At 47.6% G+C, this 13,291-nt stretch overlaps 1 protein-coding gene across 1 annotated transcript in view; it reads left to right on the top strand.

Annotated features, from left to right (window-relative positions):
• LOC310780292 (retinal guanylyl cyclase 2-like) overlaps positions 1–13,291 on the top strand; it is a gene marked incomplete at both ends in the record, with an annotated part of 119,723 nt that overhangs the window by 85,190 nt on the left and 21,242 nt on the right. The window contains 5 exons of the mRNA XM_083640851.1: positions 7,407–7,550; positions 7,923–8,071; positions 8,209–8,372; positions 9,380–9,503; positions 11,085–11,153. Coding sequence (XP_083496977.1) covers positions 7,407–7,550; positions 7,923–8,071; positions 8,209–8,372; positions 9,380–9,503; positions 11,085–11,153 — 650 coding nt within the window. The remainder of the gene's footprint in view (positions 1–7,406; positions 7,551–7,922; positions 8,072–8,208; positions 8,373–9,379; positions 9,504–11,084; positions 11,154–13,291) is intronic.

Below are 13,291 nucleotides of genomic sequence, written 5' to 3'. Positions count from 1 at the left end.
AGCTAGAAAAATACAGCCTATCCCTATATGATGAGATTAATTAGATTGGTGAAAGTTTGTCCAGAAAGATATCGTTTTCTCTCCCCTGCTGCAGGTAGGATGATGCACATAAATATAGCCTACATTATTTAAAGTCATTGCAGAAATGTGTTTTTATTGTAAAACTAAATGTGAAGTAGGGCCAAGTTATTGGAGCAGACATCACAGTATAGCACATGACAGTAGAAGCGCGTTATGCTGTCACTTATCTAAATCATGTTAAATTGACGAGGGATATATATAGCCCCAATATGACATATATGTTTCACATAGGGTGGTGTTTTCATTTCGATGTTTTATTTGGTCCAATATTGAAATGTTCTACAATTGCAGGTTGTGTTACCATTACACATTATTTAGATCTACCTTTATATCTATTTCGGCTCATTTGGTTGCTATTTAGTAGCGAAATGGATTAGCCCAATGCATGGTGGGAGATTTCACAAGCCAGGCAGTGAACTTACAACTTATTTTTTCTATGGGACGTGTGTTGTGTCTGTCTGAGCGAGGGAGTCAGAGAGAGAGAGTCGTATTGTGCCTGTCAGACTGATATGAGCAAGAGAGAGGGAGTGACACAGAGAAGGGTGACAGAGGAGAGCCAGAGGAGCGCTCCGTGCAACCAGCGCACTGAATAGGCCTGGTTTTCAAAAGCGCAAAGCGCTATATTAACGCCAGGTCGGAAGATATCATTAGGCCGCTATTTAAGGCCGAAACGCCCATTCTGGCCCATTCAGGGAGTGCGCCACGCCCATTTAGCCTAAAGCGCATTTGGCGGCCTAAAGCCATGTTGATATCTTCCTGAGGCAGGCGCAAGGCACGTTTTTTTGCGTGTAAGGCCAGTTTTTGCGCCGAAGGGCTGTGGGAGAATAGGGGCCTATGTCTTAAATAAACTCTTTGCAAATGAGTTTATCATCTGAATCAACTATTTCAATCTTTTTCATGCTCTCATGTCCATGTTTAATAGACGGTAAATACATTGGATAAATAAGAACAGTAATACTTCCGACCGGAAAGCTATTAGAATAAGCAGAAGAAGAAGCTCGCCGGATAGCTCGCTAGCAGATTAGCAAGTAGTAATTTACCAAATTATCAGAAACAACGTTATCTTTATGATGTTTTAATAATGTTAGTAGACACATGGATGTATTGCTCTTGTTGTGACGTCAGTTTATAAAAAATAATGTATATTTCGAAATGGGATGTACTTTGCGGAGGGTTAGCAGCAGCTAACAGGCTGGAGGCTCACACCATGGATGTACAGAACACAAGAAGAAGAACACAAGCCAGGCAGACGGTCGGCTGGGCTCGCGAGACTGCATCTGCATGAGCATTCCCACAGTGCTCCAGGAAAATCCATTCATCCAATCAAACATTACCAGGAAGCAGGACATCAGATCGGCAATACATCATTTTGTAGGCGGCACATGTTCCAGCCCCCTTTCAGGAGGAAAACACAAGCCTCTCCCCGTTGACTTCAATGTAGGGATGTGGATTTTCGGTTCATTTTACTTTCGACTAACCGACACCATTAGTCGGTTAACCATCAGTTAATATTTTTTTTAAAGACGTGAAATATTAATTAGTGGCGTGCCTTCACTCCAGCGCGCCATTCAGGGTTTCAGTCAGACAGCATTACAGTGTGCGAATCCGGTACTGCAGTGCTTCCAAACACTACCAAATCCGCTTGAATTTGACATTATTTTTCTTATGCATTAGGCCTATGTCTTATGTCATTGACTAATATCTGTAAAGTGTTATTCTTGCGTGGAGCACAGCACAGCAGTCTCTGTATAGGAGGAGCGAGGGGCGCACGAGGTGGCTCGCCTCGCTCTGCTCTCACATACACACACAGACAGAGCCAGAGAGAGGAGGAAAGGAGGAGATGATGACTTACATTAAACCAGTGGTTCCCAACCTTAGGGTCGCGACCCTAATCGCCTGAAATTATTATATATTTTTTTACACCAGACCCAATTTAATACTACCGAAGATGATTATGTGTTTAACGGTTAAACACAAACAAGTGGGGTCTTCACAGTCCCTCTGGAAGACGCGTGTTGCTTGAAACACGGGGAAAGGGGGGGATCGATCTCTCTAAACTAAACACTAAGCAATTGAAAGTATGGACCGGACTCCGGAGAAAGCCTAAGCAGAGAAATGCAGTTTCCCACTGCCTGCCTGCAGACTGCAGCAACGTCTGTCGCTGCTGTCGCTGCAGCCCATTCATTTATATTGGTGCAAATTAACATGTAAATTGTCCGTTTAACCGACATGCTCAACCGATCAAAGACGTTCTCGGCGGTTAAACGGGTAACCGTCGACATCCCTACTTCAATGTAAAATTGCACTACCCAAAAATATTATAGAAAAATATCAATCTCGTTTATTAATGACCCCAAAACACCATGACATGACCATATATACTCGTCTGGCCGTAGAATGGGCAAGATACACCGCAAATATTACTTTGACCCATCTAAAATCATGTGACTCATGTCACATGTGACGTTCTTTTTTATACAGCCCCGTGACTCACGGAGCCCAGCGTCGTTGTACCAGGCTACTACGAGACTGACGAGTCACTGGGCTGTAAAAAAAAAAAAAAAAGAACGGAAAAGAGACGGCGCTGGTGGTCGCAGGAGATTTTAATAGAGCGAACTTGAGGAAGAGAATGCCCACCCTCTACCAGAATATACACTGTAGCACACGGGGTAAAAACACTCTGGACCAGTGCTACACGGACATTCCTTGCTGCTACAAAGCAACACCCCGCCCCCCATTCGGCAAATCGGACCACGCCTCTATCTGGCTCGTCCCCAGACACAAACCAAAGCTTAAACGACACCCCCCAGTCTACCGAACCGCCCAACGCTGGTCAGACGAATCAGATGACATCCTGAGAGACTGTTTCGACCAAGTGTTATGGGGAGAATTCAACACAGGAGACCTGGAAGAATATGCTGAAACGGTGTCATGTTTTATCAAAAAATGCACAGAGGACATAGTCCCCACAAAAACAGTTAAAACAATGCCAAACCAGAAACCCTGGATTAACTGTGATGTCCGGGCTGCACTTCACGCCCGGACCACCGCCTTCAAGTCCGGGACGCCAGAACAATACAAGCAGACGAAATACGCCCTCCGAGCTACAATAAAAAAAGCGCGGAGAGAATATGGAAGGCAGCTGGAGGCAAAACTGGACTCCAACAACCCCAGACACCTGTGGAGAGGCCTCCATGCTGCCACAGACTTCAAAGGGGAAAGGCAGCAAAACGCCAACGTGTCACCCACCCTGCCAGACGAACTCAACGCGTTCTACGCCAGGTTCGACCCCTCTGCCAGAGCGCCTCCCCTCCTCCCCCCCTCCTCCCCTACCCCTCTCCTCCCCACCACCTCTCCCCCCCCCCCTCAGCCACCTCTCCCCCCCATCACCCCTCCTCCTCTCCTCCCCCCATCACCCCCCCCTCTCTCCTCCCCCCCCTGCCACCTCTCCCCCCCATCACCCCTCCTCCTCTCCGCCCCCCCACCACCCCTCCTCCTCTCTCCCCCCCCACACCTCAGCACCCCCACCCCCTCCCATTCCCACCCAACAACCAACCCCCCCCACCTCCCACCCCCCACAGACCCAGACCGCCCTCTCACCATCACTGAGGATGAGGTGCGCCGGACGTTCCTGCGCATCAACCCACGCAAGGCGGCCGGCCCGGACGGCATCCCCGGGCGGGTCCTCAAGGCCTGCGCCCACCAGCTGGCATGCGTATTCACAGACATTTTCAACCAGTCTCTCTCGCTCCGACGAGTTCCCTACTGCTTCAAAGCAGCGACAATCATCCCCATTCCCAAGCAGCAGAAAGTGACCAGCCTCAATGACTGGCGCCCAATAGCCCTCACGCCAATAGCCAGCAAGTGCTTTGAGAAGCTGGTCATATCACAGATCCGCCCCACACTCCCCCCGGACCACGACCCGCTACAATTTGCATACCGCCCCAACAGGAGCACAGCGGATGCAGTAGCACACGTGCTCCACACCGCCCTGTCCCACCTGGAGGGGAAGGACACCTATGTAAGAATGCTGTTCGTTGTGTACCAGCCTCCAGGCTGGTACACAAGCTCAAGGATCTGGGACTAAACACAGCAATGTGCGACTGGATCCTGGATTTCCTGACAGACCGCCGCCAGGTGGTGAGGGTGGGCAACCTCACCTCCTCCCCACTGACCATCAGCATAGGAGCGCCCCAGGGGTGCGTCTCCAGCCCCTTCTGGTACGACCTCTACACCCACGACTGCGTGGTGACTCAAACTTCAAACACCATCATGAAGTTTGCAGACGACACAGCAGTCGTGGGGCTGATTTCGGGGGGCGACGAGACGGCCTACAGAGAGGAGGTGGGGGCCCTGGAACAATGGTGCCAGGACAACCACCTCTCTCTGAACGTCTCCAAGACCAAGGAGATCATTGTAGACTACAGGATGGGGGGGGGGGGGGGGGGCACACACCCCCCAATCACCATCAACGGCACAGTGGTGGAAAGGGTGGACAGCTTCAAGTACCTGGGAGTCAACATCCACCAGGACCTGACTTGGGCCGGCCACACCGACACTGTTGTCAAAAAGGCCCAACAGCGAATACACGGACTCAGGCGCCTGAAGAAATTTGGGCTAAGGCCAGAAATCCTTACGGACTTCTACAGAGGCACCATTGAAAGCCTGCTGACTGGCTGCTTCACCACCTGGTACGGGAACTGTACCACCATGGACCGCAGGGCGCTACGGAGAGTGAGACGCGCGGCCCAGCGCGTAACAGGATGTGAGTTGCCAGAACTGCATAAACAGCGGTGCCTCAGGAGGTCCCTGAAGATCATCAAAGACACAAACCATCCCCACAACAGCCTGTTCTCCCTGTTACCCTCAGGGAGAAGATACAGGGTTCCAAAAGCACGCACAAATCGCTTCCACAGTTTCTTCCCGCAGGCCACGAGACTCCTTAACATACACAAATAGTGAAGTAGCCGTACTGTACCGCACTGTAGCTGCTACCATTACGTATGTCTAATGTTTAATTGTATGTTTAATAAGGAATATGCTATTTGCACCTGTATGTCAAATACGCCGAATTTAAAACGCCGAGTTTAATTGTATGTTTAATAAGGAATATGCTATTGGCACCTGTATGTCAAATACGCCGAATTTAAAATGTTTAAGCACGTCTAAAGTATGCACACGACATGTGCACCTATGTGCAGTGAATATGCCACTGTCTCTGACTTGTCTTATCACTATAGTGTCGATCACAACACTGCCTTATTGCTTGTTGTGTCTCTTGCTGTTTTTGCACTAGCTTTTGCACTAGCTCTTATATTTGTACTATGTTGTAAACGGAGTCCACAGCACAAGAATTTCACATGTGATACTTGTACCATGGAGTGACAATAAAAAATCTTGAATCTTGAATCTTGAATCTTGACAATATGTGCAGCCCGGGCATCAGACTGATAGCAGTAACGTTACAGTTCTCGGCTTACTACCACAGCTTATCGCCTAGTGATAAGCAATGTTATGCATCAAAATTAACGTTGTTTAATGGGATATGTCTTACAGACCCATACACACTGGCGCTGTCAATTGGCCAAGCCTAGTGGCCAGCAATACATATCGTGCATTCCTTTATAACTGGGGATAGCGTAGATAATTATTCTGTAACTTGCAAAGATATATTGTTCTGATGATAATGCACACAACTCAATAATGACATTATGTAACGTTACTTGGTCGTTAACTAACCGAGCGATGTGGCTGAGCAGCCTACAGTTTCAGGCAGCTTACCTGATTATGAAGAGGACTACAAAGTCAGGCATTTTTAATGATGTCCTCGTTCCAATCAGTTCAACTCAATAATGACATTATTTAACGTTACTTGGTTGTTAACTAACCGAGCGATGTGGCTGTTACTAGCAGCCTACTACAGCTTACCTGATATGAAATGAGCGAGCACTGCAAAGTCGGGCATTTTTAACGATTTCCTCTTTCAGCTTGCAACCAAAGACACCTACGGTTAGCATTAAAAGCAGTATGAGTTGACGGGATTCGGTAAAACTTGAGTCCTTGCTTTGTTGATAGTGTAACAGACTGTTCAGTGTTGTGTTGTGTTCTATTGCGTGTGTGCGAGGCTGTGTATGTTCCCTCGAGTTGCGTAGAACAGGATATGTGGGGAGAAGCTTGTTATAACGTTACAGCCTGGCTCTATTGTTTATTATTTTATTAACCAAGTGTGAATAGGCGGACCCGAATACTCTGCTACAATAGCTTTCCGATTCTGGCATCGCACTGCACAACACGAAGACATGTCTTGCTCAAATAGTTTTCGGGCCACTGGAAAACTACTTGACAGGGCTGCGCGGAGTCTGTCTTTCTGCCTCCGTCTTGCGCATCTGACGCTGCTTGTTGTCATTGTGACGTAGGCGGATAAGGGGTCTATACCACAGGCACAATAAACACCGGGATTGTCGGAGACTTACGCGGAAGGGAGAGATTTGACTCTCTCCCTCTACTGGCCGCTAGCGAGCGGTGCTTCAAGGCTGGGTCTGGTCCAGGTCTGCCCCACTGCTTCTCGTCAGTTGCTCTGGCCAAGTTTAAAACAGGTTGCTGCTGCTGCTGCTTGGTTCTGCTGTTCTAGCGGTTCTAGAGCCTCACTCCGCCTGTGGGTCTCAGTAGCCTTGGTGGGCAAAGTTAGGGTCTCCCCCCCTCTCTCCCATTTCCCGTCAGTCTTCTACGGTACGCCCATAGGTACGCTTGGAGAGAGAGGGGCCCAAGCCGCAACGGCGCAGTTGCCCACCCCTTACCTTACCCACAGGCAGCTGCTCCCCTCTCCACCGCTTCTCCTCCATGTGTGCTCCACTGTCAGTCACTGTCCTCACTGTCCTCCGTGTGTTCTTGTATCAACAGTTTATATACCCCCAACCAACAGGTCCATCCTCTGGAGCCAGCCAATTGGTTGGCTCAGCTCCATCTTTTTTCCAATAGGCCCGTCTTTCTTGTCACAGGTGTGTCTCACTCAGCACAGATTGGTGGTAATTGAGGCCAAATGAACAACAGGTGTGTAGCCATAGTCAAGCTTGAGACAATTAACAAAAACCAAGTCTAGACAATAAGAGCATGCATAAATTCAAAAGGAAACGCAACAAAACAACCCAAAAATAATTGAACACTGCAAACAAAACTTACACATGCTTGTAAGTAAAGCACTGCAAAGGAAATAATAAAGAAATACAAAACACTGTCTCACTGCCCGGCTCACACGTGCGTGCGTGCCTGCCTGCCTGGCTCTCTGTCAGTCTGTTTCACTCTATGTCTGTCTCTCTGTCTGTCAGATTTGCTGTGGACGGCTCCAGAGCTCTTGAGGAACCCGGTCAGAGGAGGAACGTTTCCTGGTGACGTCTTCAGTTTCTCCATCATCATACAGGAAGTGATCTCACGAACGCTTCCTTACGCCATGATGGACATGCCGCCACACGGTGAGAAGAAGATGAGAGGCTCAGGGCTGTTGCTCATCTAATGGAAAAGGCTAAAAACAAAAGGGAACATAAAGAACCTTGGTGTTTTAATTGTCTCCGGTCTAAGTTTTAACAGTCATTTAAAAGCAATAACAAAGTCAGCATTTTATCACCTTAAAAACATAGCCAAACTCAGGAAGGTCATGACAAACCAAGATTTGGAAAAATGTATTCATGCTTTTATCTCCAGCAAAATTGATTATTGTAATGGACTTCTGACAGGACTTACTAAAAATACCATAAGGCACCTGCAACTTCCAAAATTCAGCTGACCAGCTGTCTGTCTGTCTCTCTGTCTGTCTGTCTGTCTGTCTCTCTGTCTGTCTGATCCAGAGATAGTGGAGCGTTTGAAGCAACCTCCTCCGCTCTGCAGGCCCGTGGTTTCAGTGGATGAAGCTCCTACTGAGTGTCTGAACCTGATGACGGAGTGCTGGAATGAAGATCCCAGTAAGAGACCCACCTTCGATGAGATATTCAAACAGGTAACTAAGAGGGGTTTGGTTTGCTGCTCTCACCTGCTGGCTGGCTGGTGTAAATACCTCAAAAATAAGTCTTACCTGTCTGTCTGTCTGTCTGTCTGCCTGCCTGCCTGTCTCTCTGCCTGCCTGTCTGTCTGTAGTTTCGGGGTATTAACAGAGGCAAGCGGGCGAACATCATTGACTCGATGCTGCGGATGTTGGAGCAGTACAGCTCCAACCTGGAGGATCTGATCAGAGAGAGAACAGATGAACTGGAGATAGAGAGAAACAAGACGGAGAAACTCATCGGACAGCTGCTGCCAAAGTATGTCTCACATTTCAAAATAAATGTCAAGTATGTCTCACATTTGTATATTTTGTAACGGAGTTCAGTTCTGAATCCATGAACAGAACTCAGTAGAGCCCTTAGGTTTAAATGAGGAACTTAACCTCTCTTGTTTTTTTTATAATTGCAATTAGCCATAAGGTGTTTTTAACATGTCTTTAACTTATTTTTTACTGTCAATCTGCTGTATTTGTTTGCAGTTGACAATTTACTGATTTCTGTTTGTTTGTCATTGAGGTTAATCTATTGTTTGACTATATTAACTGAGGTTGCAGCCTACATAATCTTATACAGATGTTCCATCTCTGTAGGTCTTAATATAGTTAAATTAGTCATAAGACTAATAAATGCAATTTAGAATGCAAATTGCATTTAGTAAAAACTTGCGTTTGAATGAGTAGATTTACCTTTTGAAAATAACCATTGTTGGTTTTTAATATACATTTGTCATTTTGCTGTTATTGTGGCATTTGACATGTTTACTGATTCATATGTTGGTCTGTCAATGTGGTTGAGTGCATTGGATGATTGTATCTAATTGATGAGCCAGCTTGCAGATTGGGGTGTCGGAACATCAGTGAATTGTTGATCTGCACCAAATAAAGACTTTTTAAGATGACTTAAAGGAGAATTTCGGTTTATTTGAACCTGGAGCCCTCTCCCCACAATAATTATGATCTGACGACTCACCCAGTGTTCTCCAGTGTGATTCTGAGCCTCCTGCGCTCATTTCTCTCGCGCGTCTGTCCTGTCTACAAGCAGAAGAGTAGCTCACCGAAAGATTTGATTTAATAGCATTCTGATGTTTCTTGGCTTGGACACTATTTAGCTCAAAACAACGCCTAGGAGGCTCAGAATCGCACCGGAGAACACTGGGTGAGTCGTCAGATCATAATTAATGTGGGGAGAGGCTCCAGGTTCATATAAACCGAAATTCTCCTTTAAGATAAGATGTAATACTAATAATGTGTTTGTACATGTGACAGGTCAGTGGCTCAGTCACTGAAGAAAGGGAAGCCCGTCCGACCTGAACATTACTCTGAATCCACGCTCTACTTCAGTGACATCGTTGGCTTCACCACCATCTCAGCTCTCAGTGAACCTATAGAGGTACAACCTTGAGCAGACCTGGCTCTGGGTGGGCGTTCATCTGCCATGAGCGGTTGGGTTGAGTGAAAGGGGGACAGAGAGAGAGAGAGAGAGAGAGAGAGAGATGCACTAATGGCAGTAATAATGATACCATTAACAACTACTGTATAATAAGCACAAGTAGTAATACTAATGCACTGTTAACTTACAACAGTAGTAATGGTAGCAGTAAGAACATGACTAATAATAGTAATAGTAGTGGTAGGTCTCTTCCCACTGGAGTTGGGATCAATTGTGTCTGAAATGGGAGACACAAAAACTTTAAGTTAGTAAGATGCACGAATGGGACATGAATGTAAACAGATATGGCTCACTACGCGCGCTCGATCCCTAGGCTCGGCCGCTGCCTGGCCTCGCCCACCCTGCAGCTCGCCCTGTGTGGCCTCGCCACGATGATGTCACAATTTATGACATCACTGATGACATCACTGCTCTAGTAGGGTAATAAGGTACTATGATCGTGCTTGACCATTTAGTTCCTTATAGGTTAGTAGAAGGATTTTAAATTATATTCTGGATTTTACGGGGAGCCAGTGCAGAGAAGCTAGTATGGGAGGAACATGATATATTTTCTTAGTTCTTGTCAGAACACATGCAGCAGCATTCTGAATCAGCTGGAGAGTCTTTAGGGATTTTTTGGGGCAACCTGATAATCCAGAATTGCAATAATCCAGCCAACAAGTAACAAATGCCTGAACAATTTTTTGTGAAAGTGAAAAAAGGCACTTCTTGAAATGTGTTTTATGTGGGAGATAAAGGACAAAAATCCTGATCAAAGATAACTCCCAAATTCCTCACAGTGGAGCTGGAGGCCAAGGTAATGCCATCCAGAATACCTATATCATTAGATAATGTTTCTCCAAGCACAATAACTTCGGTTTTGTTGCAGGTCATCCAGGTCTTTATGTCCTGGTTTAAGACATGCTTGAAGTTTAATTAATTGATTAATTTCATCTGGCTTCACTGATAGGTATAATTGGGTATCATCTGCATAACAATGGAAATTTGAGTGCTTTCTAATAATGTCACCCAAGAAAAGCATAAACTATGAACATTACACTGTCAGTGAACCTACGGAATACAGCTACACACTTTTTACCACACACACACACACACACACACACACACACACACACACACACACACACACACACACACACACACACAGACACACACTCACTCACTCACTCACTCACTTTACACTGTCAGTCCAGTCCTCCAGTACCACAGCCTGGCTTTCTGTTGCATTCACCTGTGTGATCAGAATGAGACCTGCAGGACTCCAGGGGAAGGTAATCAGTTACCAGGTGAAGGCAATCAGTTACCAGGTAAAGGTAATCAGTTACCAGGTGAAGGTAATCAGTTACTAGGTAAACATAATCAGTTACCAGATGAAGGTAATCAGGTGAGATAGGAACAGAGCAGGGCTGGGGTACTGAGGACCATGTATGTTTCCATGTCATTATTATTGTACTTTTGATAACTGAAGTGTGTGTGTGTGTGTGTGTGTGTGTGTGTGTGTGTGTGTGTGTGTGTGTCCAGGTGGTTGATCTACTGAATGACCTGTACACCTTGTTTGATGCCATCATTGGTACTCATGATGTCTATAAGGTATGAGCATTACTATCTATAACATTTTACCTCTAGCACCTGACAAAAACATTTCAGCTAAGTTAGACACTAAAGCTAAGCTAAACACTAAGCTAAGCACTGCATTCCTGATGTCTCCTAAATGATGTGTTGCAGGTAGACAATATAGGAGACACATGGTTAGGGTTTCTGATGTCTCCTATGTGTTGTGTTGCAGGTAGAGCCAATAGGAGATGCCTACATAGTTAGAGTTTCTGATATTTCCTTCTTCTTTCGTGTAACGTCAGAGGTCCAACTCGGTGTCGTGTAGCCATGCCCGCATCTCTGGTCCTAGGTCGAAGAGGCTGGCTTCCGAGGGTGGTCTATATAAGGGGTAGATGGTGATTATATGGTCGGCGGTCTGCTCAGGGTCACCGCACTCGCATGCCGCACTGTCTGCCAAGCCCCACGTCTTCATTGATGTTTTAAAGCGACCGACCCCAGTTCGTAGACGGTTCAGTGTGGTCCATTGCCGGCATGGTAGGTCGTCTCCTCCAATGGCGCCATCTCCTGGGTCCCAGATGTAGCGGTGGATTCGGGAGGGCCCGGCTGACTCCCACTCCTGCTTCCAAGCTGCTGCCAACCATGCATCTCTGGAGATGTCCTCAGAGGTGGAGTTGAGCATCTCTTGTGCTGCCTTGTTGTAGGGGTGGCGGGACTTGAGTCTGCTTGGAGGTGCTGGTGTTATTGTGGTGTTGTGCAGGATGTGCCAGTCATACCTTTGTGCCTTCCTGGCCAGGGCGAGGGTGGCAGCCTCCCGTCGGAGGCCGGCCGGTGCTATTCCCGCGAGGACTGGCAAGAGGGACACAGGGGTAGGCTTCAAGCATCCAGTTATTATTCGGAGGGAGGTATTGATAGCCACGTCGACCTTTCTCGCATGAGGGCTTCTGCTCCAGACTGGGGCGCAGTATTCCGCTGCAGAGAAGACCAGGGCTTGGGTGGATATTCACAGCGTCTTAGCGGAGGCTCCCCAGGTTGGTCCAGCGAGGCGGCGGATCAGCACGGCCCTGGATGTCACCTTGGCCTTGACTTCTTCCAGGTGTTATTTGAAGGATAATGTCAGATCCAGACGCACTCCAAGATACTTCGGGGCTTGCTGGACCTCCAGACATTTGTTGTCGACGCACACCTCAAGTTCCCTCCTGGCTTCTCTGGTGCTAAGGTGGTATGCTGCTGCGACTGTCTTTACGACGCTGATCTGTAGACGCCACCTTCGAAGGTATGCTACCAGTGTGCCCATGTCTTCGTTAAGACCCTCTTCCATCGCCTTCCACGTTGGTCGGCTCAGCATGATGGCAAGATCGTCTGCGTAGCCATACTTTCTGGATGCTGTATCAGGTAGGTCGTGGATGTAAACATTGAACAGCATCGGCGCGAGAACAGACCCCTGCGGTACCCCGTTCCTCAGCTGCGGTTGGAAAGTGTCTCCATGATGAACTTCACCATGTGGCGGTCCGGTATTGTCCTCAGCAGCTTCAGGTGGAGTCCCCGGTGCCACACGGTGTCATATGCAGCAGTCAGATCCAGGTACACTACCCCAGCTTTCTTGTTGTCCTGGAAGCTGTCCTCGATGTCCTGACAGAGTAGTGTTACCTGGTCTGCTGTTGATCTTCCACGACGGAAACCAGCTTGTTCCCGTGGGAGCTGTGAGTCCACCACTGGCTCGATGCGGCTATGGATCATCCTCTCCAAGATCTTAAATGGGACACAGAGCAACGAGATTGGTCTGTATGACTTGGGGTCTTCTGCAGGTTTATTTGGCTTCGGCAGAGCTATGACAGAGGCACGGCGCCAAGTATTTGGGAGCTTTAATCTCCGGTAGCATGATGTATAGAAAGCACAGAGCCAGCCAGATGTTGTTGTGCTCTGGTGGATGACGAACTCCGGGTGGATGTTGTCACGGCCAGGGGATTTGCCTGGCTTGAGCTTGCTCATGGCCTCACTGAGTTCCTCTGCTGTGAATTCTCCCGAGAGGTTGGAATCGACACTGGCCGCTCCCGAGATGCAAGACACCTCACCAGTCACCTTGTCAGTCGGGCAAAGTCTTTGTCAGCATCCGGGAAGCGGCCGTTCTTCAGGAGCTGGGATGCGATGGCGTTTGCTGTGACTGGGCAGCTGTG

Source organism: Poromitra crassiceps, assembly GCF_964638095.1.
Source record: "Poromitra crassiceps genome assembly, chromosome: 7".
NCBI lineage: Eukaryota > Metazoa > Chordata > Actinopteri > Beryciformes > Melamphaidae > Poromitra > Poromitra crassiceps.
This window is presented reverse-complemented; position numbering and strand designations above follow the sequence as displayed.